The sequence below is a fragment of the Anas acuta genome, chromosome 2, assembly GCF_963932015.1.
Source record: "Anas acuta chromosome 2, bAnaAcu1.1, whole genome shotgun sequence".
NCBI lineage: Eukaryota > Metazoa > Chordata > Aves > Anseriformes > Anatidae > Anas > Anas acuta.
Genome location: NC_088980.1, coordinates 35,489,506 through 35,516,394, shown reverse-complemented (window position 1 = coordinate 35,516,394; position 26,889 = coordinate 35,489,506). Strand labels below are relative to the sequence as shown.

Sequence of the window (26,889 nt, the reverse complement as noted above, 5' to 3'; positions counted from 1 at the left end):
GGGGCGGGCTGGGGGGGGGAGGCGAGCTGGAGAGATTGCAGCTCTCACGGCCACCCGATTTAACAAATCAGACAGATCTCCGGGCTGTGAATGACAGTTCTCACATTGGCTAGACTGCAACTTTCAACTTGACCTTGGCCTCTAGCCGTGTCTAACCCGTATGTAAAACAGCGCTGCCCCATAGAGCAGCCTCCCCTTCCCCCTTCTCCCCCCCGCCCCGCTGCAGGGCGATTTTGAGAAGCAGCTCGAGAAAGCAGGGAAAAACAAACCGGCCCGATTCGTGCCAGTCAAGCACAACGTTTGGCCGGGGGAATCCACAGGTTTCAAAACTGGAGCCTGGAAGAAAGGGAAAAATATGCGGGGAATAAATATTTGCTTTTGGCCATGAGGAAGAATGCGGAAAGGAGTACGCTAAGGCAAAATGGGAACCGTTTATTGGCTACAATGAAGGAAAAAATGGGGCTAAAACATTGCCAGATTAGCGGGGGGAATGACAGCGACTCCAGGTATCCCAGCCCATCTCACGTAAAAATCGCCTGGAAAAATAGATGGTCGCCTCTTTCTCAGGGCTGGCAGATCTGCCGGCTGCGATAGGCAAGGAAAAGGCTGCTCGGTAACAATGTACGTCCCGGGACTACTCTGCGCTCGTAGCAATGCGGGCAAAACAATGCTACAACGTCAATGGGAAGCACAATAGTCTAATAAATACGCCGAGCTGTCAGGCACAAAACAAAGCAACATGCAACTGCAAAAATTAGTTTTCAGTATGGCAGCATTTGGGGATGTTTTGCCCGCACACTTTAGGGCTGAGAGCTGTTAACGATGAGACGAACGCTTCTTTGGGTCAAGTTTATTGAGAGCTCCGTGGCAGAGCACTGCGGGTTCAAGGTTGGGCGCAAATAGCTGAAAGCTGGGGGAAAACGCATCCGAGCCGGTGGGAGGTGCGGTGGATATTAAAAGTGGGGGTCATTTCGCCCCATGAAAAATGCCAGTGTTTGCCGTGAAAAAAGAGAAGGCGATTTCTTTTTTTTTTATTATTTTTTTTCCTAGTCTTCGCTCGCATAGAAGAATGGCCTTAAAAAAAGTAAGCAGCCCATAAACCATTTTTTCCCAGCACAAAAAGGCGCCGTGGGTCCGTCCGCACGCTATACAAGCCGACGTGCTATTTTACGGCCAAAGAAGATGCAAGGCGAACTGTAGGCCCCGGCTTTTATTATTATGATTACAGTAACAAATAATAGAGCAGAGTTACGGCGGAGATCCAGTTAACCCTCCCGCTGCCCGAGTCCGGCCTGAAACGAAGCAGTAAACAGAGTGAATCTGGATTTCCTGCTCCGCTCCTCTTATCTGGCTGCCGAGGCTTTGTGGCGAGAGAAGCGAGCCGGCTCTTGGGCTTTCGACGGGCAGGAAGGAAGGCGGAAAACACCCAGGAAGGCCCCCGGGACACCCCGCTTCGGGAGCCTCAGTGGGGGGCCGGAGGGCTGGGGGGGTCCCCGCGGGGTCCCCACGGTACCTGGGCGGGGAGAGGCGAGGGGCGACGTGGGGACAGAGGGATGGGGGGACTGGGGGCGGCCCTCACAGAGGCCGGAGGGGGCCGCTGCTCCCGGGGCGGGGGGGGGGGGCAAGGATGTGGCTCGGGGAGGGGGGGAAGAGGCCGGGGTGCCGGGGGGAGCCGCGCACCTCGGGGAGCGCGCCGCGGCAACAACAGGGCCGAAACGCTCACGCCTCGGTGGCGAGGGGAGGAGGGAGGGAAGGAGGCAGGGAGGAAGGAGGGAGGAAGGAGGGAGGAAGAAGGGCAGGCCCCCCCCGCCCCCCCCCCACCCCACCCCACCCCACCCCCGCGGCGCCCGTGCCCCGCGCGGCGGCGGCCGGGCCGCGCCGTGCCCGCGCCCGTGCCCGCGCCCCCGGGCCGGGAGCCGTCCCCGCGCGGTTGTGGCATTATTTAATTATCTCCGCTTTATTCCTTCCGATGTTTATCAGCTGCTTTGCATATCACGTGGGGGCGGGCGGCCCAATGAGGGCCCGCCTGGCGCGACACTGGCGCGTCAGCCTTGGTCAAGTCCCGGAGATTTAGTATCTCTTTTTTCAGTCTTTGGGGCTTTTAAAAAAGAGCCACTAGTCTCAATGCGGAGCGGGCTATGACAGCCTCCGTGCTCCTCCACCCCCGCTGGATCGAGCCCGTCATGTTCCTCTACGACAACAGCCTGGATGAGATCAATAAGAACATGGACGGGTTTCACGCCGGCAGCAACTTCGCGGCGGCGGCGGCGGCCAACCCCTGCCGCAACCTGATGGCTCACCCCGCGCCCCTGGCCGCCCCCAGCGCCGCCGCCTACACGTCGAGCGAGGCCCCCGCCGCCGGCATGGCCGAGCCCGCTGTCAAGCAGTGCAGCCCCTGCTCGGCCGCCGTGCAGAGCTCCTCCGGCGCCGCGCTGCCCTACGGCTACTTCGGCAGCGGCTACTACCCGTGCCGCATGACCCACCACAACGCCATCAAGTCCTGCGCCCAGCCCGCCTCCACCTTCGCCGACAAGTACATGGACACGTCGGTCTCCGGCGAGGAGTTCACGTCGCGGGCCAAGGAGTTCGCTTTCTACCAGGGCTACGCCGCCGGGCCCTACCAGCCGGTGCCCGGCTACCTGGATATGCCCGTCGTGCCCACCATCGGCGGCCCCGGCGAGCCGCGGCACGACCCCCTCCTCCCCATGGACAGCTACCAGCCTTGGGCCATCACCAACGGGTGGAACGGGCAAGTGTACTGCCCCAAGGAGCAGAGCCAGCCGCCTCACCTCTGGAAGTCCACCCTCCCGGGTAATAATACACCTGCATGGCTCCCCGGCTCCCCCCCCCCCTCCTCGCTCGCCCCTCGCCCCGCTCCCCCCGGGCTCCCCCCGGGCCGCGCCGTCCCCGCCCCGCCCGCGCTCCCCGGCCCCAGCCCGCCCCGGCGCCGCGGGGATGGCACCGGTGCCGCCCCCTCCCCGGCGCCCGGCGCATCCCGCCCGAGGCTCCGGGAGAGGAAACAGCTGAGAAGGGCGCTGGGAGGGAGCAGGGCTCCGCGCCCGGCCACCAGGTGCCACAAGCTCCGCAGCGGGGTGGGAGCGGGGGGAGCGGTGGCAGCTCCGCGGAACTCCCGCTGGAGTCGTGGGTGTCCCCTCCGGGGGGCTCCGAGGGGCTCCGCGGCTTCGCTTTGCCCGGCTGGAAGGAAAAACACCCGCGGCGGAGAGGCGAGAGGAGCCCCGGGTGCGGGGCGGTGCTGCGGGAGCGGAGCTCCGGGCGGGCGAGGAGCGGGGCGAGGAGCGGGGCTCTCCCCCCTGCGCCGCTCCAAGATGTCCCGGGAGGTCCCCGTAACTCTCTCCTAACGCTTTCGTGCACGGTTTTTCTGTTCCAGACGTCGTTTCGCATCCCTCCGATGCGAACTCGTACAGGCGGGGGAGGAAGAAGCGAGTGCCTTACACAAAGGTTCAGTTAAAAGAACTCGAAAGGGAATACGCTACAAATAAATTCATAACCAAAGACAAACGGCGGAGGATATCGGCGACCACGAATCTGTCAGAGAGACAGGTCACAATCTGGTTCCAGAACAGAAGGGTCAAAGAGAAAAAAGTCATCAACAAATTGAAGACGACCAGTTAATGGATTAAAAATGGAGAAGCAGCAGCTCGAAAGTTTCAGAACTTTTTTTTTTTGTTGTTCAGATTAAAGTAATTATTAATAATAATTAAAAAAGAAAAGACAATGAACCTCTTCTTTCAGAACAAGAGATCTGTATCCTTGGAATTATAGCATTTTTTAAAATATTGCTGTAGCAAATGGTTAAAACTGACAGTTCTCCTGAAATCCCAAGCAGACAGTGTAACTGACAAACTGTAAAGCCCACATGCCCAGCCCCGAGAGATACACTTTCAATTAAGACACACAGTTTTCTGAGAAACTTGTAAGTACTTCTATGACCTTACTATTTCAGAACACTCTTCGTGGCCACGATGTGAGAGCTGGTTGACGTGAGGAGGTCGATGTGTACACATAAGCTTGTTTTCTTCCATTGCAATCCAAACTGTATGTTGAATGACTGCTCAGGTAAACCATAGTGAAAAAAAAATGTACAATTACTGTATGTTTTTAAGCAATGCATTTAATGTAAAAAAAAAAAAAAAAAAAAAAAAAAAGTAATAATAAACCTCGAAGGTACTGAATAAGGATTTCAGAGACATCAGTAATGAAGGAAGCTCTGTGGAGGATCTATCCTGATAGCAAATTAGAAACATCGCAAACTATTGGGGATAGAAGGGAAAATATTTGCTTGGAGATATCTGTTGGTTTTAATTTTTATTTTCAAAAGATGATTTCTTGTCATCTTTTTTTTTTTTTTCTCCTGCAGACCGTACAATAGATACTTTTTAAAGGACTCTGCCTATTTTAAACCTCAAACTATCTTCAAGAATTAATATTTTAAGTCCCCGGAAATTTTTTAAATGTTTGACTCTGGGTGGATACAAAAACGTGAGCATTGGCATTTCTTCATAGTTAAAAAATATATATATATCCCTTTCTGGAAAAAAAAAATATCCGAGAACTTCGAACTGAAATACATTTTTCCCCAGAAGTATTTTGATTTATATAATCTATATTTTGATCTATAAGTAATTAGTCGTTTCTCCTTGTTTATTGTCTGTTATGAGGCCGCAGTAGAACGTTTAGGGATTCTTTTTACAGCACCTTTTAATCCAATCAGTTATTTCAACCAGCACATTATTTTGTTTTTATTCACTATAAGAAGCTATCTTGTAAATAATAAAAAAAAAATCAGCGCACTGTGAAAATGTACTTGTGCACCCTCATTTTTTTTTTTTATATTTCTACTGAAAAGTGAAAATCCAAGACGTGTAGATAGGTATAGTAGTATTAATACTGTTAATAAAATAGTCACTGTAATAAAACCTGAAAGAAATACTCTTTATTTTTCGGTACCTACGTGCATTCCATAAGAAATACATATATATATATATGTGTGTATATATATATGTATATATATACATAATGTATCTATCTGTCATATAATTGTGATATTGTTATCTTTCTTTATGTAGTTTATATGTATATAGATACGCATATATATATGTATATACACACACATATATGCTTACGTATGTATATATGTGGATATGTGGATTTTTTTTTTCCTGCACGGTTTTTATCTGGGAGCAGGCATGCCTGGTATCCAGCCTTCCTCTAAATGTTTTCGTAACGTTAAGGAGAGGTTTTGCAGAGGGGCTGGGGCCAGGGGGAGGAAGAGGAGGATGATACCAGCGCAGCGCTGCAGCCCTCGCCGGAAAATGGAAGCGGGGCTGCCAAACCCCTGGGACGCGGGGACGGCCGCGGGAAGGTGGGTGCGTTCGCGGCGATGACAGGACGGGGAAGGCCCGAAACCTTGACCTTGAGGGGAAAAAAAAGAGCCGATTTGTGACCTTGACTTTTGACAGCTCCCGGCGCCGCCGGCATTCGCGAGCCGACGGCGCCACCTCGTGGCCGCGCCGCGCCCGCGCCCCCGCGCCGCGTCCCCGTGGATCCGCGCAGCGCTGCGCGGCCGCGGCACCGCGCGTGGGCGTGCGCGGCCCGTGGGGAGCCCCGCGGCTCGGCGCGCCCGTGGGCGTGCTGCGGAGGGGACTGCGAGGCCGGGCAGGTTGCGACCCGCTCCCCCCCGCTCCGGGGGCGGCGGGAGGTGCGAGGTGGAGTTCGGGTGGTGAAATTGGGGTCCGGATGGTGAAATGGGGGTCCGGATGGTGAAATCGGGGTGCCCTGTTCGGGGAGCCCCGGTGATGCGCGGTGCTGCGAGCTTGGTGGCGGTGTGAGAGGCGGCCGGCTTCAGTGGGGGCACAAAGGGAGGCTCGCTTTGGCTGCCCTGTCTCCCGAGGTGGTCTGCAGCTCTAATTAGAGCTATCGGGGAACCTTTACGGTGCATTTAGAGGGTATCATGTGCCGCGCAAAGTGTAGACTTCTAGCCTTACATTTCTGAAATTCAAAAGCGCCTACCTCGGTCGGGGATCAGCGCGGGGAGCTTGCTGGCGCTCGGCTCTGAGCGTAACGCATTCGTGCAATAACTTACACGAAAAGTACCTGAAGGAGAGAGAGATCTGTTTTCCAGGGAGCTGCGGTGCCTGGGGCTCCTGGCTCAAGGCTGGAGCTGAGCCGCCCGGGCTGGCTGCGGGCTGGCTGCGGGGCTGGGGCTGCGCGGGGCGCGGAGCGCTGCGGATGCTCGGGTGGGTGACCTGCGGCCGCGGAGCGTGGGAACACCGGTGGCATCCCTCCGGGGGCCGCTCGGGGACTTTTTGAGCGAGGTTTCCCTAGCCCCGCTGCTGAAACAGCCGGGGAGACGGAGCTACGCGGCGGCCGGTTTACAGGCCTTGCAGTCAGGCTCTGCTTTGGGGGCACAGCGTGACCCCGGGAGGGGAAGAGGAGGCAGCCCCGACGGCAAGGCTACGAGGCAAAACCCCACCGGGGAACCGCCGAAGCCGAGGGGAGCCGGGCAGCCTCCGCGGCCCCGCAGCAGCCCGGCGGCCTGCCCGGCTTCGGGCGGATTTTCAGCTCCGAGCTGCAAAATCCCGCGCTGGGATCCATGCTAGGAGGTCGGGGGCTGCGGACTGGACGGGGGGGGCCGGCGGTAGCAGCCCCCATCGACGGTTCCTGTCCTTCTTGGGCAGATACCTGCCGCGGCGGCAGGCAAGGGCCAGGCGCAGTTTCTCCGCTTCGTTGCCCCGCTTGCTCCCGCAGGAGCTAAATGGCCTGGAGAAAGCCACTTGTGAATTACACTTGTTCTCGCTCCGGGTGGATAATTCTATTTATTCCGTTATATTTCGCAACGTGTATAATTATGGCATGAGACACGCCGCAAATTGCATGCATTTCAGGTCGGAGATGAGGGTGATACGCGCGAGTCGAGCCCGTGGTGACTTGTGTTGCCTATCTTAGGCAGTATCTTCTATTTTCACACCGTGCCCCAGAGCGTTATAATTCAGGGGCGCCTTGAAAGAAAGCCTCAACGAGAATATGGCCGACTTTAGTAAAATAACAGTTTAAAAAAAAAAAAAAAAAAAGTTAATTCTCCGTCTGAGCTACCGTTTGAAGATTATGTTTTCACACTGAAGTGCTTACCGTTCAAATCTCCTAAGCATTTCTAGACCGTGGATTAGCGAATTTAAATTCCCACTACCGTTCAAATAGCTGCTCCGCATATATATTTCACAGGGCAAAAAGGGGAGCGGCTGACTTGCGACCGCTGGCAGGAGTAAGGTAACATTTTGGATCGGACCCCCGCTACCATGTAAGTCAGCGTCGAGGCTCTCGCAGGCTTGGGCAGGAGGAGCAGGTCGTGTTTCCCGGCTGGCAGCCGAGAGCCCCGGCCCGGGGAGCAGGATCAGGCCCGTGGAGCATCCCCCGGTCGCCCGGTGCCTCCCCTGCGGGGGCTGCGGCTGGTGCCGGGAGGGCTCGGTGACCCCACTGCCTCCGGCCTGGACCCACGCAGCGCTCCGGGACCCCACTCAGGACCCGGCCACGGAGCCCAGAGGCTCGGTCAGGTGAGGGGAAGCCGGCAGCTCCGCGCCTCGCTCACCGCCGCACCGGCCCGGAGGCGCGATGGGGATGCCTGCGGTTTTCTGAGCGGCGGAGGATGCGTGGTCTGCGGGGTTTGGTGCCTGCTGCCCTTTCCCGGACCTCCCCCCGGCCTCTGCCGGCATCCACGCACCCATCGCTCAGTCCCTCCGCCGGGTGTAAGGGGCCTGGGGGAGCGGGCGTGTAGGTGTGTGTGTGTCCGCGTTATTTATTGCCTTCGCTTACCGTCCAAAAGCTGTTGGCACATACATTTTCAAGTACAAATTGCTGTTGTATTACATATTCCCCTCTCACCAATCTGCCGCCAGCGTCCTGAAATACGTCCCTAATATGTTTTATAAGAAAATATATCACCGACGAAAATAATTAGCCGCCGTGATACATTACTTCGCGTCCATGCACGCGGTTCCGAGAGAATTATTATTTATATTCCCCGCGCTACCGAGAATGCTTTAAAATGGTGGTGGGGAGCTTATTGTGCCTGCCTTGTTTTGTGGAGTTATACGTGCGAGGACTTTTATTTGGAGACATGAAGAAAAAAATGCCCTGGAAGCAGGATTCGGAAACAAAACAAACACAAAATTAAAAAACGAACCGTGAGCAAACAAAATAGTCTCTATATTTTCAGCTCCCCTAGAAATAAAAACGTTGCGTATAGTAGTGGATGTGTGGAGGGACGCAGGGGACAGAGGGAGCATGTTACTACTGTATATTTAACGTATTTATTGAAACATTAATGTCAGAGCAATATTTCATTCCCGGTGTAAAATGCAAAGCATAATTAAAGATTTAAAAAATCACTTCAGTTTCACTTCAAATAATTGTTGCAAGATTCAACGGCGTATACTTTAATTTCGAGTGTCTGGATATATTGGTTTATAATCACCTAATCCTCGGCGTCCTTGGTCCCTGCAATTTGCAATTCCCATGGACAAAAAGTGGGTTTACGTTTTGGATGCGGACGGAAGGGCAGAGCAAATGTTTTGTATTTTTTCCCACCAAGAGAATAATCCGGTATTTAATCTATCCGCGCCTCGAGCTCTTGGCAGTAGCAAAGGTGGTTTGCTATGGGAAATAAACCTTGACAGGAGCATATTTCCGAAAAAGAATGATAAGTCGAACTGCAAAGCTGTATCTTTTTTCGCCTTCTTTTTCTCAGAAAGACTTCCGCTTAAAAATGCTAGCTAGCTGAGAAGTCCTTCTGAAGCGAAGGGAAAAAAATATGGTGTTCAATACTGAAATACTCGGGGAAAAAAAAATAATAAGAAAAAATGAAAAAATAAAAAATAAAAACGCCCCGCGTTTCCAGAGCAGCGACTTTATTTTGTATTCGTCAGAACGAAACGGGTAAGCATCTCGGCCTTTAGCCTATAAATTAAAGTTTAGGAAAAAAAAAAAAAAAAAGAACTGGCTAATGCTTAAATAAAACCCCACTCCTCGTGCATTTCAGCATTCTCCGTGGGCAGGGTTAGCAATAAAATCAAGACAGCGTTTAATACAAAAAAAATATTGGCAGGCGCTAAAAGGCCGGTTGTTGCCATTCATAACTTTTAGATGCGTTTTAATGCACTTTAATGATGATTTGAAGAGATGGCCCTGCGCGTCCTCGGCCGGTAAAGGAGTCCAAGGAGAAGGGGGGGACTCGGGGGCGGCTGTCCCTCGTGGCCCGGCGGGGCCGTGGGGGCCGGGCCGGGCCGCGGGTGTTTTAACCACGCTGCCCCCTGCCTCACTGCCCCGGGCCCCCTCCCCCTTGAATGCAGTTGATTCATGAACTAGGCTACGAAATGCAAATGTTCATTAAGTCTTTCCTCCTCCCTCCGGCCTCCCTCTCGTCTCCCACCCACACCCCCCCCCAAAAAAAAAAAAAAAAAAAGGATTTTTTTTCCAGTGAATAGCTTCAACATGGCGTGCTGAAAGGCAGAAGCTTTGCCCGTTCCTAGATCTGAATTGTGATTAAACATCCCCAAAGAGAGCATCTCCCTTCCTCCCGCCGCTCCCCCCTCCCTCCCCTCCCCGTAGCGCGGAGGAAAGCGCCCTCTTCTACGTAGGAAAGGTCAAGTCCTACAACGCACAACCCACGGTCATTACTGTACTGTGACCCGGGGTGTACTGGGGAGGAACGGCCGGGTGTCCCGTGATCAAAAACACTTGGACTTCTTTTTTTTTTCTTCTTCTTTTTTTTTTTTTTTTTTTTTCTTTCCCCTCCTTCTCGTGCGATGGGAATCCGAGGAATTAGACAGCGTTTTAGCCTCCTGCAATCACCTTGTTTGTGTGCAAATCGCCATCGGAATTCCTAGGGGACCGGGAGAGACAGAGAGAGAGGAAAAAAATAAACAGCAATAATAGCAGTCATAATAACAGCAATAATAATAATTAGCCTGTGATATTGCTGCATTTTGTAGACAGCCTGGAGCTGGTAGGAAGGACGATGTGCCCTAGTGGCTACATTTCTCTCCGTTCAAAGGCAGACAACCGAGAATTAGAGCAGAAAACAAATAAAAACCCAAATCAACAGCAACCCAAGTCAATGGGAGAAGAGAAGGAATGTTTTGTGGACCGGGTATGTTTAAGCTGTAGGGAAGGAAACCAAAAACTGTGCAGTCCATCCTCATTGATCTGGAGGTCTCCAGCCCAGCGCGGGATCCTAGCTGTCAGTCTCCGTGGGGATATATTTTTGCACGGGCGAGAGACGTCTGGATGCTGGGGTAAGATTTGCGTGCTCTTCCTGGAAGCGGCTGAATGTTTGTCCTCTCCCCGTGCTCGGTGGTGAATTAAGCAAAGAAGCCAACAACAAACACCCACCCGCAAAGCCCCGTGCATGGCTGGGGCAAAGTCCTTCGGAAGGCCTTTGTGGAGGGTTTCCCAGGCCCCCGGTCCTCCCCGAGCCCACCCACCCACCCGGCTCCCTCTCTCCCACGCTGTATGAGCAGTGGGACCGCTGCTGCCGCGGGGACCTGGGAGAGAGAGGAGGAAGGCTGTCTGGGGTGATGCTATTTGGGACGAGGAGTCCGCTTAGAAAAGTAAGACTGCTTCTCCTAGCCTGGCTCAACCTTTCCCAGCGATGCTGTTTCCCAGCCCAGCATAGGTGGGAAGCAAAGAAGCCTCTTGGCAGGCAAGTGGGCCAGGAGAGGCTGGGGTGAGCGCCCAAGATGCGGGCAGACTTGCAGATAGAACTGCTGCTTGCTTGGTTTTGTGCTTTGTGTTGTGCTGGTTCGCCTTGCACAGTTGGGTCGGGCTGCATTGGAAATTTATCCCGGGTTTTATTCCTGGCCGTCTGTGCGTGGTCGCCTCCGAAATGATTTTACTCTTTCGTGAGACGGGGAGGAGGGTCTGTGTGGAAGCGGGGGAAGGATGTGTTCCCTTGGAGAGGCTATTTAACCTGCCTGCTGTTGTGCGGGTGTGTATCCAGAGGGAAAAAATGCCAGCCGGGCGGTGTAACCTGCCAGTTTGAATTAATCCGAGCCGCGTCGTAATCGCCTCGATTCCGCATCCAGCAAAGTGCTTTTATTTATTCCTGACCGTATAAATCGGCCTCTACAGTCGGTTTGGGTTAGGAGTAATGGAAAAGCAGGGTGTTTTAAGGCACTCTGATTTTAGGCTTCGACCTGCGTTCGGATAGGCATAAAAAATGTTAGATTTTAATACAAAGAGATCTTGCTCCGTCTCCAGCTAGTGACTGGCTAAAGCTTAAATACACCCGGTTTTGCAAAATGCAAACCCCGTGCTTTCTGGGCACTCGAAGGGAAAACAAAAACGAAAGAGAAAGGAGGAGTGAGCCGCACACTGCGCCGGATCGGCCTCGGGTGGCGGTGCCAAGCCTCCGCCGCCGCTGTCCGGGGACCGGTGGCGGTACCACCCGGAGCGGTGGCGGTATCTTAACGGGGAAGGCGAGCACCGCTGCCCTGAGCCTGTGCGCACCCCGGCACGGCCGAGAGCAGCCATGTTAGGCTTAGAGGGAGAGCTCTTTGGATGGGTATCTTTGCGGGACATATCACAAACTAGGCGACGAGCAGCTCTCCCAGGGCTCTGTGCAGCGCGTTGCGAATCGCCTCGCATGTTTTCAGCTCGTGTTAGACAAATACATCCCTGTAAAGGTTACCCACGTACAGGTACCTTCGTTACAATGCACTTCGGAAAGTCTATCAAAATATGAAGTAGGGGCTTTGAAGTCGTTGATTTGACAGCCCCGGCACAGTGATACTTCCTGTACCCGCCCCCGGGAACTATCCTGATGGAGAAACCTCTTTACCTCGGTGGGTTTCACGATATGGGAAAAGGGCTCTCCTATAAAGTTAGCGGTGTGGTACAGTAAAATCCGATGTGTTTCGTGGCGAGTTGGGCAAAATAAAATAAAAATAAAAAATAAAAAGCCTTTATAAATCACTGTTAACATTCAGTGTGCGTTAGCGAGAACATTATATCCTATAAAATTCAATTAAGCTGAGAATCCCGGTCGATTACCTTGACTCGAATTTCTGTACCGAGTGCGGCAAACTCTGGAGCCTGGCATCACAGGAACACCCTAACTACAACAAGCTTGTCTCGGCGTTGGGGCAGTTCGCTTTCTGTAGCTTTCTGCCCTTAATGCAGAGGGCACGTCATATATCTCATAACCCGCCTGCGTTGTTTGCATCCTGAGCTTGGAGGCAGAAGAATCCCCGTTTGTCAGAGGCAACGCGATTGGAGCTCTTTTTTTTTTTTTTTTTTTTCCCTAACTGAATATATTTCCTGGATTAACAAATCTAAGGTCAAGTTCAAGGCATCAGTTGTAGCAATACTTTTAAATGTAAGTCGACATGGGAATGTTTGGGCGGGCTTTTCTTCTTTTTTTTCTTCTTCTTTTTTTTTTCATTTCATTTCTTTTTTTTTTTTTTTTTTTTTAATGTGTAAAGCGGCATTCCGGGCTGCGGGTGAACTTTGCGTGGGAACATCGCCCGAGATGTTGCCGGCCGCAGGGATAACCTCATTGTTTAATAGCACCGCACTTTCAAGGAATCGCTGGGGATGTTCCCTCCACCGCTCGGATTAATCCCACATAAAATACTGGCACATGAAAGGTGACTGGAACCTGCTTCCTGCCACCGACGCTAATGACCTAGATCCCAGTGGGTCTGGGTGGGAATCGGTAGGAAGTGGCTGGTTTTCGGTATCGGGAGGCGATAACCAGGGAAATTGGCTCTCGCACCCGTTTTAGAGCCCGCCGCTGGGTCCAGACACCCCTCTCCCGCACCCTGGCTTTGTCAGAAGTCTCCTGCACCTGTATCTGGGTACATGGGGAAAAAAAAAGAAACGAATGAGTGCGCACTTTCACGTGTCGGGAAAGCCTCGCAGAGCATTCATGTGCAGAAAAAGAGACATTTATGGCAGCATCGCCAGTCGGTCAATTTCTGAAATATTTGACCATCTACGATAATAATTCCTTACGCCCCCTTTACTGACAAATCTGCCTCTACTGTCTTCCAGCAGCAAGCTACGAGCAGTAAATACAAAGTAAATTTTAGAAGGGCTTCAGCGAAGCAGAACGGGGGGGATCAGAGTGCTGGAGGGTTTTAGGACACACAGCGTTATGAGAAACCCTCCGCGCTTGTAAAGATGCTGAGAGTGTGTTAGAACAACAAATAGTTTGGCTGCTAAAGGGCAAGAAAATAGTGCTCGAGAAAGAGAATCTATCTTGCTGGAATAAGCTTCCTGTTTTGAAAAACTCCCCCAATATTTTTGCTTGTTGCAACTACAGGAGTCGGAGTCTGACTGTAGATGGACCGGTCCATCGTTGCAAAGGGATGCAAATTACCGTGGGTTATCTCCAGACCAGGGTAGATTTCTTTCTTTCGGTCCGAAGCCATTTTATTCTAATGTTCAAACTAAATGGGAGGATTGGGGGCTGAAAAAAATCAACACCCACCTAAAACTTACCCACCTCTGCGACTAAAAAGCGAGGTGACAGAGTAAATAAAGGGTTTTGGTAATTGATATTAAAAAACAATCTAAAATTTTCTGCTCCTAGATGACCACAGCCTTTCGAGAGAAGTTCAAGTCTTTGAAATAACGCAATCAGATTAAATCCAACAAAAAAGTCAGAATAACCTTGCCTTGGATTCTGTTTAAATCTGCCCTTTCTCTTTACACGTATTCTGCAGTTTCCTAGAAAAATAACAACCATACTGCTTCAGGTTTGGGACAATACATAGCCTGTTCCGTATCACAGCACAAGGGTTCCCCCTTGCCGTTATCAAAAATCACTTCAAATTATGAGGTAAATTAATATTTGAAAAATCGTAGATAGCTATTGTTCCACTTCCTTCTATTACGGTGCTGAAGGAAACGTATTTAGATTTTTTTTTTCTAATAGATGGATTCGTATAGCTCCTTTCCATAACAGGAAAAATCATATTAAAAAATATAAAAAGCGCACAGAAAAGAACAAACGTCGGTGAAGACCTTCAGAGCACGAAATATTTTAAATCCAAACAATCACCGTGCGTTTCTGAAGCTACATTCCTGGCAAATTTTGAGAAGAATTATCGCCTTATGGCCTTATTTTCATTGGAAAAAAAGGGGAGGGGACGTGCCTTTCGTAGGCAAAAACGCTGTGAAGTCCCTCGTATTACACTTTTCCTATAAGTCTTTGTACACTGTAATCGTCCCGTAAGTTTACAAAACGCTGTCCTAATTCCTGAGATACTTTCCTGTGGTTGACTCGCAGCAATCCTCGCCGTGCCTACGCGAAGGGAGAGTAAGAAAGTTAAAGCAGTGGTCGGGCAATATTTTAATTAGCTCTTCTTGACACAAATTCCTTTTAGCACACGTTTCCCCTGTTAATTACAGGCACTCACCCTATAGGCACGGTAAACGGTGGGCTGAAAATGTTTAAAACAAAATGCAGTACGAAAAAAAAAAAAAAAAAAGACAACAATTTGGATACTATAGAACTTGACCTTTTGGAGAACAGCGGTAGTAAGTTAAACAGTTCCCTTTGCACGCGATCTGTATATATAAAAGCTGGGCTATCGAGGCGTCCAAGCTCTGTTTATATTCCTCCAAAGGAGAGATGTAGCTTTTTCCTCGCTTTGTTTAGCTTAGCTAAATGGGTAAATGTGCTCACAGCCTCCCCACCTCTTGGCCACGTTCGTCCTGCGCAAAATGTGCTGCAGCGGAGCTGCAAAATTCATAGCGTTTTTAGCCACGTTACCCTCTCTAATCCGGCCGAAATACTCGGGAAGGCGTAACGAATGCATTTTGCTTCTCAAAACGAAATGCCTCCCTTTGTTGATGTTGTTTTCACTGAGGTTAGGAAGGGGAAGGCTCGATTTTCCCCCCTTCCTCAACGCGGAAGTCCCAATTACTGTATTAAAAGAGCAATTCAACATTAGACCAAATAATCAACATTGATAATTGTGCTGAACACAGCAACTTAACAGCAGGCTCCCTGCAATTACCCACACATTCCGGGGCTTTAAGCGTACATTATCTCTGTTTCACTTAACAGCAAATAAAGCAGAGAAGTCTGTGTGCCTTGGGTGTCTACTCGCTCCCAGACGCGCTGCGCCCCTCGCAGCCTTCCCCATCACCCTCCCTGATTTCTGGGGTTCCCTCGCGTTGCAAGCAGGATCGAGTAAATACGTTGCTTGGGGTGGTTGTCCTTTTTTTTTTCCTTTTTTTTTTTTTCTTTTTTTTTTTGGGGGGGGGGGGAGGGTGCAGCCCGAGAGCAACACAAAAGCAGGCATCGGGGCTGCACGTGTGCAGGCTGTGCAAGCACACATATGCCCACACACTCTCCCACACACGCCTGGTCTCGCAGGAGGGTGGCCGGTCTGCTGGTGCCTCCTCGCCCCTCTTGCCTTAATTTCCCTTTGTTTCCCGGAGGCAGCCCCGACCTCTGGCACGGCCGAGCCCCGCACGGCTCGGCAGCCCCGGCCGCAGGGAGGTGCAGGAAAGAGCCGCATACAAACCTGTGCCAGCTTTTTGCTCCCCACTCCTAGCCCTAAAATTTATTTAGTGCAAGAGGGGGGCTGCAGTGAGTCCAAGTAGGTGGCGTCCCGCGATTAAGCGCCGGGCAGCTCTGTCATGTCTGCTCTGACACAAGCTGAAGTTGACTGCCAAAGTGCTATAAAACCGCAGGTCAGTCTAGAACTGTTTTCGGTTCTCCTAGACGCGCCGTGTTCAATTATAGCCTTAAAAGCCCTAATACAAGTGCAAGAATTTGTTTGCCATCACACAGAGGCGGGGCGAGGCTCTGCAATGGTGGCGCCTTTGTTATCTCAAAGTCACTGAAATCCTTATACATTCCTTTTTGTTTCGGGGAGGGGGGTGTCTGTGTGAGAGCAGGGTGTGGGGGGAGATTTCTTCGTGGACAGAGTCGGAGGGTGGGGGGACAGAGGAAAAATAAACAGCGCTCGGGTACCAAAAGAGGACTCCCACCCACCCCACCCCCCGACAAAAGCTGGGGGAGAAATGAGATGCGAGCAGAAGTATAGCGTTAAGGGAAAAGCCAACCAGAGATCTTGCACCCCCCCACAAGCCCAAGTTGTGTGGGGAGGGAGGGGGGAGAGAGAGAGAGAGAGAGAGAGGGAGGGAAAATCCCCAAACGCTTTTACAATCCCTAAACGACAATGCAGTCTTCTGCTGGCGGTTTTGACGACATGCAATCTCTTTCCATCCACTTTCTAGCAAATATGTCAAGCTTGAAGATTAATTCATTAATTTCAAGTTCAGCTCGCAGACATGCAGCAAGCATGAGAAGTTCTTGCAGCAAACCAAAATAAAGAGTTCATTACGGGGATACGTCCAGAGCATTTGATTTGTGAATGGTAACCCTTGTAAAATAAGAAAAAGGCATATAAACATTAATGCTAATAAATTAGTTTACTCCACTACAAAGTAATTACTTGATAATATTGAATTTACAGCTTGAATTCAAATGTAATAGTTAACTATAATGTAGGGAAAATACATAATGAGAATATTTTTTCTGTGCACAACATGATTAGATTTGTTATTGAGTCAGTTACGATAAGCTAAGCAATAAATAAACAAATCGATGTTGACATTTAAATACCGAAGATCTCCAGAATTTACTATAGAACTTTCTCCGGATATATAAATACTTCCACAGCACTGCAGAGGAAGAGGGGGGGGAAAATCCAAATATTATTTCCCTAGCATTTTAGCTTCCCTTCCATTAGCCTCCCAAGCACACAGGGGGACAGATCTCGAAGCACGTCTAATTTCATAAGAGCACCGACTTCACAATAGCCTTCTGCCGTTCTGTTTTTCTATTTTGATTAAATCCAGCCGGAACCCAAATATTTCTTTTCTGAAATCGAGCATCAGACTAGCAAAAAAATATTTTTTTCCAACAGCCGAGGGATGTCCATGCCTGAAAAGGTGCTGTATTCTTTGGCGTATTTCTCTGTTTTCTTTGGCTCTGCTCATTCGGTGGGGTGTGCATTTTTATTGGCAGAGAAGTGCTTTTTAGTCTCTGCCCTGTACAATCCGCTTTCTATATCATCCCTTTCATGCAACAATAGTAAAAGTTTAACCACGTTTTTAAAATAGGTCTCCCTGGGTCTCAGCCTTTAGCGACGGTACGAGGCGAAAAGGAAAGTATCTCGGTACGGCGAGTTTGTTCCTAGGGGTTAATAGTATGTCAAATCATTTTAACTAGGCTTCTGGCAATTAAACCCCGAATATTTGTCAAAGCGGGGCAGCCCAACATCCCCTGGTTTCCCAAGTATTTAGCAGCAGCGCGGAGGCGAAGAGATCAGCAAACACTTTCGAGCTCAGCGGTCTGCAGTTTAAAGGGCTTTCTGGCGTCGCACGTAGGCGAGCGAGGGTTTGGGGGGGCGAGGGAAGGGAACCTGCGATCGGGGAGTGAAATCTCGGGAGCTACCTCTAGTAAAGCTGGGATGAAGCCGCGCGGGGTATTTGAGGTTAATATGTAAGTAAGGGAAGGAAGACACTAAGCGCTTCGGAAGTGAACATGAATGCAAGCATGTAATCTATTCACCATGAAAATCAGTACAGACTTGACCCTGGCACATTCTTCCTAGTAACGTTTCCAGCAAAACCCTGCGGGGCGAGGGCTTTTTTTTTTTTTTTTTTTTTTTCCCTCTTTTTCCCTTGGGTCGGTGGGCAGGCAAAGCGAACCGAGGCGAGCTAAAAAAAGAAAAAAAAAAAAGCAAAAAAAAAAAAAAGCCACGGCCGCTCCTTGAGGAGCTTCCTGCTAGCCAGCAGCCTCCTCGAAGGGCTCGGCGCTGAATTCCTCCTGCTCGCTCCCTGCTTTTTCTTCTTTTTTTTCCAGCCCGGCGAGCAAACAAACAAACAGAGAGCTCTCACCTAGCCCTGCGGGCATGGCTAAGCCGCTCCGCCGGGGAACCGGGCGGCCGGGGGGGTGCCGTACCCTTCGGGGGGGCATCCCCCGGAGCGGGGGGCGATGCCCCGGAGGGGGGCTGCGTTACCCCGAGGCGGGGGGGGGGTGGGGAGGGGGAGCCCGGCGCCGTGCCGATCTGTTGCATCCCCCGAGCCGGCTCCGAAGGGGCGAGGGCCCGGAGCCGCCGCTTGTCAATTTGGCGTGGCGTCACGTGACCGCACCTCCCTGCCGGGCTGGGGCGAGCTCTCCACGTCAGCCGACGTCTCCCAATTTTCCTCCTTCACGGATCCGCTTCAAAGGGGCAGCTGCGTTAGAGAATCATGTTAAGCTCAGCTAATGCGGAGAAGCCGAGGTAGCCCTAATGATGGATTTTGATGAGCGTGTTCCTTGTTCCTCTAACATGTATTTGCCAAGTTGTACTTACTACGTCTCGGGTCCTGATTTTTCCAGCCTCCCTTCTTTTTTGCCCCAGACCCCGTCTTCTCGCCCTATGACATACTCCTACTCTTCCAACCTGCCCCAGGTCCAACCTGTGAGAGAAGTTACCTTCAGGGAATATGCCATTGATCCCTCCAGTAAATGGCACCCCAGGAACAATCTGCCCCACTGCTACTCCGCAGAGGAGATCATGCACAGAGACTGCTTGCCTTCCACCACCACTGCTAGCATGGGCGAGATGTTCGGCAAAAACACAGCTAACGTCTACCACCCCAGCGCCAACGTCTCCTCCAATTTCTATAGCACGGTGGGCAGGAACGGGGTCCTGCCCCAGGCTTTCGACCAGTTTTTCGAGACGGCTTACGGCACCGCGGATAACCTGTCCTCAGCGGACTATTCGCTGGACAAGAGCGGCGACAAAGCGCCCGCGGCCGCCGGGGCGACGGCGGCAACTTCAAGTTCGGAGGGCGGCTGCGGCAGGGCGGCGGCGGCGGTGGCCGCGGAGAAGGAGAGGAGGAGGCGGCCGGAGAGCAGCAGCAGCCCCGAGTCATCTTCCGGCAACAATGAGGAGAAATCCGGCAGCTCCAGTACGTATAAAGGCAGCGCCCGAGCGCTTTAGGAAAGGGAGGTTGAAATCTAGCGCACCGCCGCTGTTAAATTTTTATATGCTGTTTTATAAGCATATAAGGTTTATGAAGGGCCTTTAGATTTCCCCCAACAAAACTTTGTTATAAAAGGCGAGATCACGTGTTTAGTGCTGAAATTGGCCGTGAAATACCCACCGGGCAATGGATGCCTTTAAAAAAAATTTCTTTCTCCTTCCTCTTTTCTTTTTAATAAGAAGAAAGAGGGGCTCTGCGGTCAGCTCTCGAAAATATAATAACGGACGTTCGGTGCCTGTAAATGCGGCGAAAAGGGGGGATCCCGACTCCTTTGATATCGATGTAATCCAGTGATTTTATAAAAGCCATGTGTTGCACCAGGAGTCTAGTTAGGAGCCGAATTCAAAGCCATCGCCGTTTTAACGATTGCGCTAGAATAGCGTTTAACAGATAAAGTAGCCGCCTGAACTGTAGCAATATATTAAAAGAAACAAATTAACCTAAAGCTGGCCTTTTTGTCTAAAGGAAGCCATTTTACTAAGGCGCTGTGGCAATTACGTGTTGCCTTCTGTCCAACAGTTTGTTACTTACAATTGTTATTCAATCTGTCAAAGTCTGATTTTTTTATGTGGGCTTTTTAAAAGGCAAAGCTAGTATACGGCTGGGGGAAAAAATACCTCGACAATGAACTGTACCAGAAAAGGAAGTTTTTAAAGGGATAGCGGCTGCGTTTCATGTAAAGAGCTCCTGAACCCTGAAACCTTTTATATTCCGCTTAATGAACTTTAAAACCGTGCTGGCTAATCGCGACGAGGAGACCTCGGCAGAGCCGAGACTGTGCTTCGCGGCGGCGGGCTGGGGGGAGCGGGCGGCGCTCAGCTGCAGCCCCGGGGCTCCGGGGCTGTGTCTGGGCTGGGGCCGGGCGGCAGGGCTCGGGCTCCGAGCTAGGAGCAGCGGGGAGCCGGCAGGGCTGGCGGCGGGGGCCCGGTGCCCCCGGGCCGCTGCTGGAGGCAGCCAGGTGGAGGCTGCTCCGGGGAGCCTCCGTGAGCCTGGCGCCCGCCGAGGCCGCCTACAAAGGCTCGCTCCCGGCTCTGCCGAGCAGCGGCCGCCGTCCCCTCGACCCTTTTGCCCCTTCCTCCCGCCGAGCGAGGCCGCAGCCCCGCTTCCCGGCGGGGGTCGCGCCCTGCCCGGTGCCGGGGGCCGCGGCGCTGCGGGAGCCGGCGAGTCCCGGAGGGTCCCGGAGGGTCCCGGACCCGGGCCCCCCCGCAGCCGCCCAGGCGGAGGACCGGCCGAGGGCGGCCTCGGAGCGGGCAAAACGCGTCTTTTCCACATGAACGTGTTTTGTCCCGGTGTCCCGGTCCCCCTAACCCCTCCCCGGCCCTCCTCGGCCCCCACCAGCGGCAGCGCCGAGTGACAAACCCTTCTGCCTTTTCTCGCTCCACAGGTGGACAACGTACACGTAAAAAGAGATGCCCATACACCAAATACCAGATTAGAGAGTTAGAAAGGGAATTCTTCTTCAGTGTCTACATAAACAAAGAGAAACGCCTGCAGCTCTCCCGAATGCTCAATCTGACCGACCGCCAAGTAAAAATATGGTTTCAAAACAGAAGAATGAAAGAAAAAAAAATTAACAGGGACCGATTACAATATTACTCAGCTAATCCACTACTTTAAAACTCATAGGGTTTTTCAAGATGAGATTAAATTCCGATTTCGCCCTTGACAAGGTCAAGCCACGGGGTTACACGGAGGAAGGAGGTGTGTATCTGACGGGACTAGAAGAATCCGAGGTTTTACATACATGTAAATCCGCTCTGGGACTTCCACGACGATTTCTTTTATATATATATAGATATATTTACATATCAACTGGAATCGGTTTGATTTTGACACACATGGCATCCATTTCTAACGTGCACGTCACCTCTGAGCGCCAAGCCCATACCTCTTACCTTCCCAGGCACCGCTCCCCATCTTGCTCCCGATTTCGGCAGCCGCGGGCGGGGACGGCGCCCCCGGCCCCCTACCCCAAACCCTCGGTGCCCAACATGTGCGGGGACACCGTCGGGCCCTGCTCCCGCAACCAGGACCGCTGCAGGAGGCAAACTTTCCGAAATAATCTCCTGCCCTTCCTGGCGGCGATTTTCTATCTCGCAGGCTACTCTCCACCATCGCCCGTGGGGTTGAGACGGGAATTGAAGGGGGGGAAGAGAAAATTAAAGGGGGGTGACAAGCCTACACCTTCACGAGGCCAACCATGAGCAGTTGTAATATGGATGTAGTGATGGGTATAATAGTGTTTCCTTTGGGGGGGTGGGAGCAAGGGGGGAGGGGGAAGAAAGAAAACTAAGTGAAAGAATTATTTACTAAAAAAAAAAAAAAAAGAAGAAGAGAAAAGTCAGGTATAAATTTGCCATATATCGTAAAGAAACAATCACTGAAAAAAAAAAGAGCGCAAAGATTTAGCAAATTTTAACTAGCTCTCGTTTTATTTATGACAACTGACCACGCGTTGCCATCTTTCTGGAGACAAATCATATTTAAATGCTAAAAATAAAGTCACACGGCAAAAAAAAAGTGTGAATTTCAGCGTTTTAGAAGAAAAAAATACATAAAGGAAACTAACCTTCTGGCTTCTGGCTCACAAACTTTCTTCAGGAAATACCTGTGGAGAACGACAGTTTAGCAAATACCACACAACACTTAATTGAAACTTGGAGTTGTGCAATGCACTCACATTGGATCATTAAAATAGCTCAATCGCCTGTTCTTTTAAAGGTGGCTAGTGAGGAGTTTAATCAGAAGCCAAACAATGTAAATATGGTAATTTTGTTGTTGTCTACTCTAAATGTCACGAGCTCGACTTTGTCGCCCAGTCGACATATGCAAAGAATGGAGAGTTGTTTGGAGTTATTTTAAATATCTATAAATATATATATTTCCCTGCAGGAACCAAAGCGTGAAAAAAAATGCAATTTAAAAAAAAAAAAAAAAGAAAGAAAAAGAAAAAAAGGAAAATATTTAAAATTCTATATCAGTTTACAAAGGATACGGTGTTCTATCGTTAAGGTAATTTGCTGTTGAGAATATCTGAATGTATATTTCATACAGGAACGGTGTTTTACAAGACTTGTAAATAATAAAAAAGAACCCATGACCTATTTTGTTCGAATGCTTTTTTTTTTTTCCTGATTTTTTTTCCTTTGGGGCTAGAGGGTGTGGGATTTCTTTACATGTGCAACAAAGTGGTGATAAGAATGTTTTTTGATTAATAAATTTACTGAATGGATGTAATTTCTTTGACACGGTTCACAAAATGCAGTATCTTTATATGACATCACTGTTTTCAATATGTATCGACTATATGTATATACAGTTTTCTTTTAATATGCGAAAGTACTTGGTTGCATGTATACAGTGGAACAGCGCACAAGGAAAATAAAAAAATGGAAACTTTATATTTTTCATTCTGGTGTTACGTTACTGCAACGTTATTTTGCCTGATGGAGCTTTGGGACCCGAAACTCCTCCTGACCTTGGTCAGTCGTTTCGGGAGAGATGCTTATCCTTTTGTGAACCCTCGCTGCTAAATCTTCTGCCCTAGCGTAAACAAGGGAACCTGGGCTTGCTTGTTCGAGCACCGTGCCGGCTCAGGAATGGAAAATGAAGCATGGTCATAGCTGGCTACGTGCTAGGCCCTTTCCTTGTCCTGCCAGTGCCGGTAGGGCAAGGTCTTGTGTGGAGGGCTTGCTGTGACATTGTTGTTTGCTCCCCAGCACCCTCAGCCAGGAGGGCTGCTCTGGAAGTGGTCGCGGTGTCTGGGGAGTTTGGGGCATATTTCATGCGCCCAGCACCAAAGGGAAGGTCCGGGCCAGCCGATGGATGTGCTGAGGAGCGTGAGAGCCCTAAGAAAACTGTTGTCTTTGAAAAAAAAATTCCGCATGGCAGTGTGGTGGAAATGGCCTGTTTGAAATTGTCCTTGATCTCCAAGGCAAGGAGGGGGTGGGCTGAGGCGGGCGGGGGGAGGGAGAAAGTAAGGAGGGGGGGAAAACCAAAGCAAAACAATAGCTGAGATGGGAATGTGTTTGGGGAAGAGGGCTAGGATCTTTAATGTTGACCCTATTCCTAATCGCGAGAAGAAAGTACATTCCGTTTTCGCATTGTTTACTGGCTTTGAACTTCTGTATTGCTTGGACATCACCCATAACCTTGAGGTGAAGGACTTACTGACTTGGGGCCTCTGCTGACAACCGCCACCCAGCCAGGCGACGTCCCGTCGAAGGAAACGTTAGGAGAGCGAGGGGGGAAAAGGAGACTTTGTTTGTTTGTTTGTTTGTCCAGCGTGCTGGGGGAAAGGCGAGCTCAAAAGCGACGGATGGACGGACGGACGTGGACAGGCGGCGGGAGAGAGACAGAGGGACGGATGGAGAGCTGAAGGGCAATGAAAGTTTAGCGAGAGAGCTTCCTTTCCCGGTTAAAAATTAACTGGCATTCATGGCCAATCCCAGAGACAGTTAAACCATGGAGTTTCTCTGCTCGGGGTTTGATTTCCTAGCCCAATAAAATCGCATCCTCTGTGCCGCTGTGACAATGCGGCCATAAAAAGTGTCCGTGACTTGTCCGCTCGCACAGGCGGAATGCCCCGCTATAAAGGCCGGCGGTTCGGCGGCTGTTCCTGCTCCTGTGGATCAGAGGGAGGCGAGGGGAGGTGAGCGGCCGCTGCCCGGCGCCCCGCGCCGCCACCCGACGGCTTGCAGCCGGGGCCGCCCGCGGCGGCGGCGGCGGCGGCGGCGGCGTCGGGGCCGCTTTGCCACAAGATGGCGATCTTCAGATCAATGTCAAAGCCGCCCGGGGCGAGGGGAGCAGCCCTGCGAAATCTTGGCCTTTGTTCACTTTGCAGCCGCACGTTCAATTCTTTGCACTTTCCGGGCTCCGCGTTGCGAAAGTCAAGGGGAGGAAGAGGTGGAGAGGTAGAGCCGCTGGGCTGTGGGTTGGGAAATGCGCGAAGGTAAGTGCTCGCCGGGTGCCCTGCGAGGCGTGTGCTGTTGTCACCGGGGTGTCACCAGGGCGCCGGGGTGGCCCCTGCCCCGACCTGGCTCCGTCAGGCACCTTGGAGGAGAACCGCGGGCAGGGGGAGCGAGGCAAAAAAAAACCTCAGGGCTTAAACCCGGGCAATAATATTTCAGGGACTTTCGAAGTCGCAGCTGACCTTTTTCTGTCTCTTCATAAAGTTTTGGCCAGCGGCGTGGAAAATCCAGGGGATCTGGAAATATTTTTCAGAGAAACTTGTAGATTTCTTCCAGTTATAAAAAATTGTAGCGGTGGAAATATTATGAAACTTGACATTTATGTGTGGAACAGTAGGTGTCTTCAATCAACTAGATCTATGGCAACCCAGACGGCAAATGACAGACAATTCTGACGATCTTATTGGACTTGAACTGTAGTTTGGTTAGGGTCGTTTGGTAACTTAAAAGGATAGCCTGCTTCCTCGCAGCTGGACACAGCCTGTGGTAAACAAGTTTTGACACATTTGTGCTAAAAACTACGCATGCGGTTGCACGTTAAGTCAATGCTCGTGCAGGACCAGATTTGGGTATCTATCTACCCATCTATCCATCCGAACTAGACCATGTGCTGTAAACAAACAACAGTCACACATTCTCATGTACTCAGGGTTGCTCGGGGTTGTAGCTTTGAAACTCTATCCTCGCTACGAGTATCCCTAACTCCAGGTTACTTTTCTCGCCCATAAAAGTTTCACATGTTTTTGTTATGTCTCCATTTGAGAAGGGGGGAGGAGGAAAGGTGGTATTGTATGGAGATACTGGTTTGGCTACATATTTTAATCCGCTTGTTTCCTATGAGAGGGTATGCCGTATTTAATTATCAGAGGGAAAAAAAAAATAATCATTTTGTCCTTGCTCTCCAAGGAGTCTTCGTATGTAAACTAATGCAACTCGCCTGCAGTATTCTTAAAAGAGCGCCCTTTAAAATTGTGCTCCTGGGGAACTGTTGCAAGCGTAGTTAAAAGCACATGTTCAGTCGGCAGAGAGCATTTTTCAGATGATTATCGGAACCTATCGATTTCATCAAAGATGCTCCATTAAAAGCTCGGGCACGCTGATCTCTTTTGACCTCCCCTCGGAAACGCCAGGACGTAAGAAGTCACGTCTCGAGAAGGAGCAGGGCAATTGCCGAGGGTCCCTTTGCAACATTTCATTTTACACCAGTCGAGTTAAACTCAGCATATTTGATCAAATATTTATTTTTCCCCTTGTTGTTTCCCTGCCCCATTCAATACTCCACTGAATAAATCAAAGGGACCCCAGCAGCAGTTAAAGCGCCCTCTGGTTACGAATTGTTTACTGACGGCCGCGGTCATAGGATAATATTTTAAAAAAACAAGCTTGTTTCTTACAATAACTGTTTATTATTTCACATGATTTGGGTTTGCATGTTTTGGAGGGAAGAGGCGAGGCCAACTCAGTGTCTACACTGTGTTTAATTAATCGTGTACTCAACTTCAGTTCACATACCACATCCAAACCCCTGGGAGGCTTTTTCATAAGCTCTTTGGGTTTGTGTTTTGTTGTCTTTTTTTTTTTTTTTTTTTTTTTGTCACAATCTTTTCATTAAATGCTCTGAAATCGAAACTTCAAGCCAACGTGTGTGTCTGAGAGCCAAGCTATACCGCAACCAAAAAAATATATTTGTACTTGCATCCAGATATTAAAGAAAAGAGGGCTACAAAAAGGGGAGAGGGGATACAGTTTCAAACGCTTAATACAGCTGTGCGGCCCATCTCTCTCGACAAAAAGGGTACACTTAAAAGACAGATTTGTATATTTAAGATTTTACCGATAGAGATATAACCCGATACCGCTGTTGCTTCTGCACGGTGTTTGGGGCTCTCCAGACAATAGAAAGCACCGTTCTCCTTACCAGTGCCGGAGGAATGGCGAGGAGATAAAGCCTTCATTAATTGGTCGGGGTGTATTTTGTTCTGCCGCATACTAGAATTCGGAGCTCGTCAAAATTACTTGCAAAATATGTTCCTAATCCAAATGAGTAAACTGATACACATACAGTCTGAAATATAGTTAGGAGAACAAGCCTCCGGATGGCTGGAATAAAATTAAATCTCAGCCTAATTTTTAACAGGATAATCCGCCACAACAAGCCAGTTCCCCTTCCCCCCCCCTTCCCCCCCCCCAGCGTGAAAGAATTTCTAGTAAAGATAAAATTAGTGGGGCCGTCATTTGTCACCTAACTTGGCACGAACGCAGTTCCTAAACCTCCTGTTTGAAATCCGCCTTCTTTGGAGCAAATCCAGAAAAAGGAAAAAAAAATGAAAGAAAGAAAAGAAAGAATCTGGCACACATGCATGTTCCTGACAACTGACAGTTCCAATATTAAATAACGATACCCTGATTGCATTAATTTTTCGAGATGTATAAAATGTAATCTGCAGCTATATTCTCAAATAGGCGGCGCATGCACTCCTGCAACAAACTGCAAGGCCATTTACATTTTCGCAAATTGCAGTTTGCCCCTGTCTACAAATAAAAGCATATTTTAATTAGCTTACAAAATGGGTCTCTGGATTAACAGTGCTGATCTTTTGGTTTATACGGGCTAATAATAAAAAGATAAATCACGGTTTAACATGATGCGTTTTGAAATTTCCAGTCAGAGTTTGCTTAGGCTGAGCTGTCGGTTTTTATTTATTCCCTTTTTGTTTTTAATTTTAGTCCAACCAATAAAACGGCTTAACGACGCTATTAATGCATCTATTATATTTTTCTTAGATCAATAAAGTTTTATTTTGATAGTGTTGTCTATGTACGCCGCGAATTTAGATTCTGCGCG

The 26,889-nt window shown here is 50.1% G+C and overlaps 2 protein-coding genes and 1 long non-coding RNA gene across 3 annotated transcripts; 2 read left to right on the top strand and 1 right to left on the bottom strand.

Moving 5' to 3' along the window:
* Positions 1 to 1,266: 1,266 nt before the first annotated feature.
* On the top strand, positions 1,267 to 4,741 carry HOXA13 (homeobox A13). The gene is made up of 2 exons (XM_068674267.1): positions 1,267 to 2,811; positions 3,389 to 4,741. The coding sequence occupies exons 1-2, from the start codon at positions 2,139 to 2,141 to the stop codon at positions 3,631 to 3,633; spliced, it is 918 nt and encodes a 305-aa protein (XP_068530368.1). The 5' UTR covers positions 1,267 to 2,138; the 3' UTR covers positions 3,634 to 4,741.
* Positions 4,742 to 8,313: 3,572 nt separating this feature from the next.
* Positions 8,314 to 18,660, bottom strand: LOC137852488 (uncharacterized). Its single transcript, XR_011093875.1, has 3 exons — positions 18,521 to 18,660; positions 12,067 to 18,279; positions 8,314 to 9,898 (listed from the first exon to the last, which is right to left on the bottom strand). It is a non-coding gene; the product is annotated as an uncharacterized lncRNA (long non-coding RNA).
* Positions 18,187 to 22,475, top strand: HOXA11 (homeobox A11). Its single transcript, XM_068674265.1, has 2 exons — positions 18,187 to 18,999; positions 20,459 to 22,475. The coding sequence occupies exons 1-2, from the start codon at positions 18,336 to 18,338 to the stop codon at positions 20,689 to 20,691; spliced, it is 897 nt and encodes a 298-aa protein (XP_068530366.1). The 5' UTR covers positions 18,187 to 18,335; the 3' UTR covers positions 20,692 to 22,475.
* Positions 22,476 to 26,889: the final 4,414 nt, after the last annotated feature.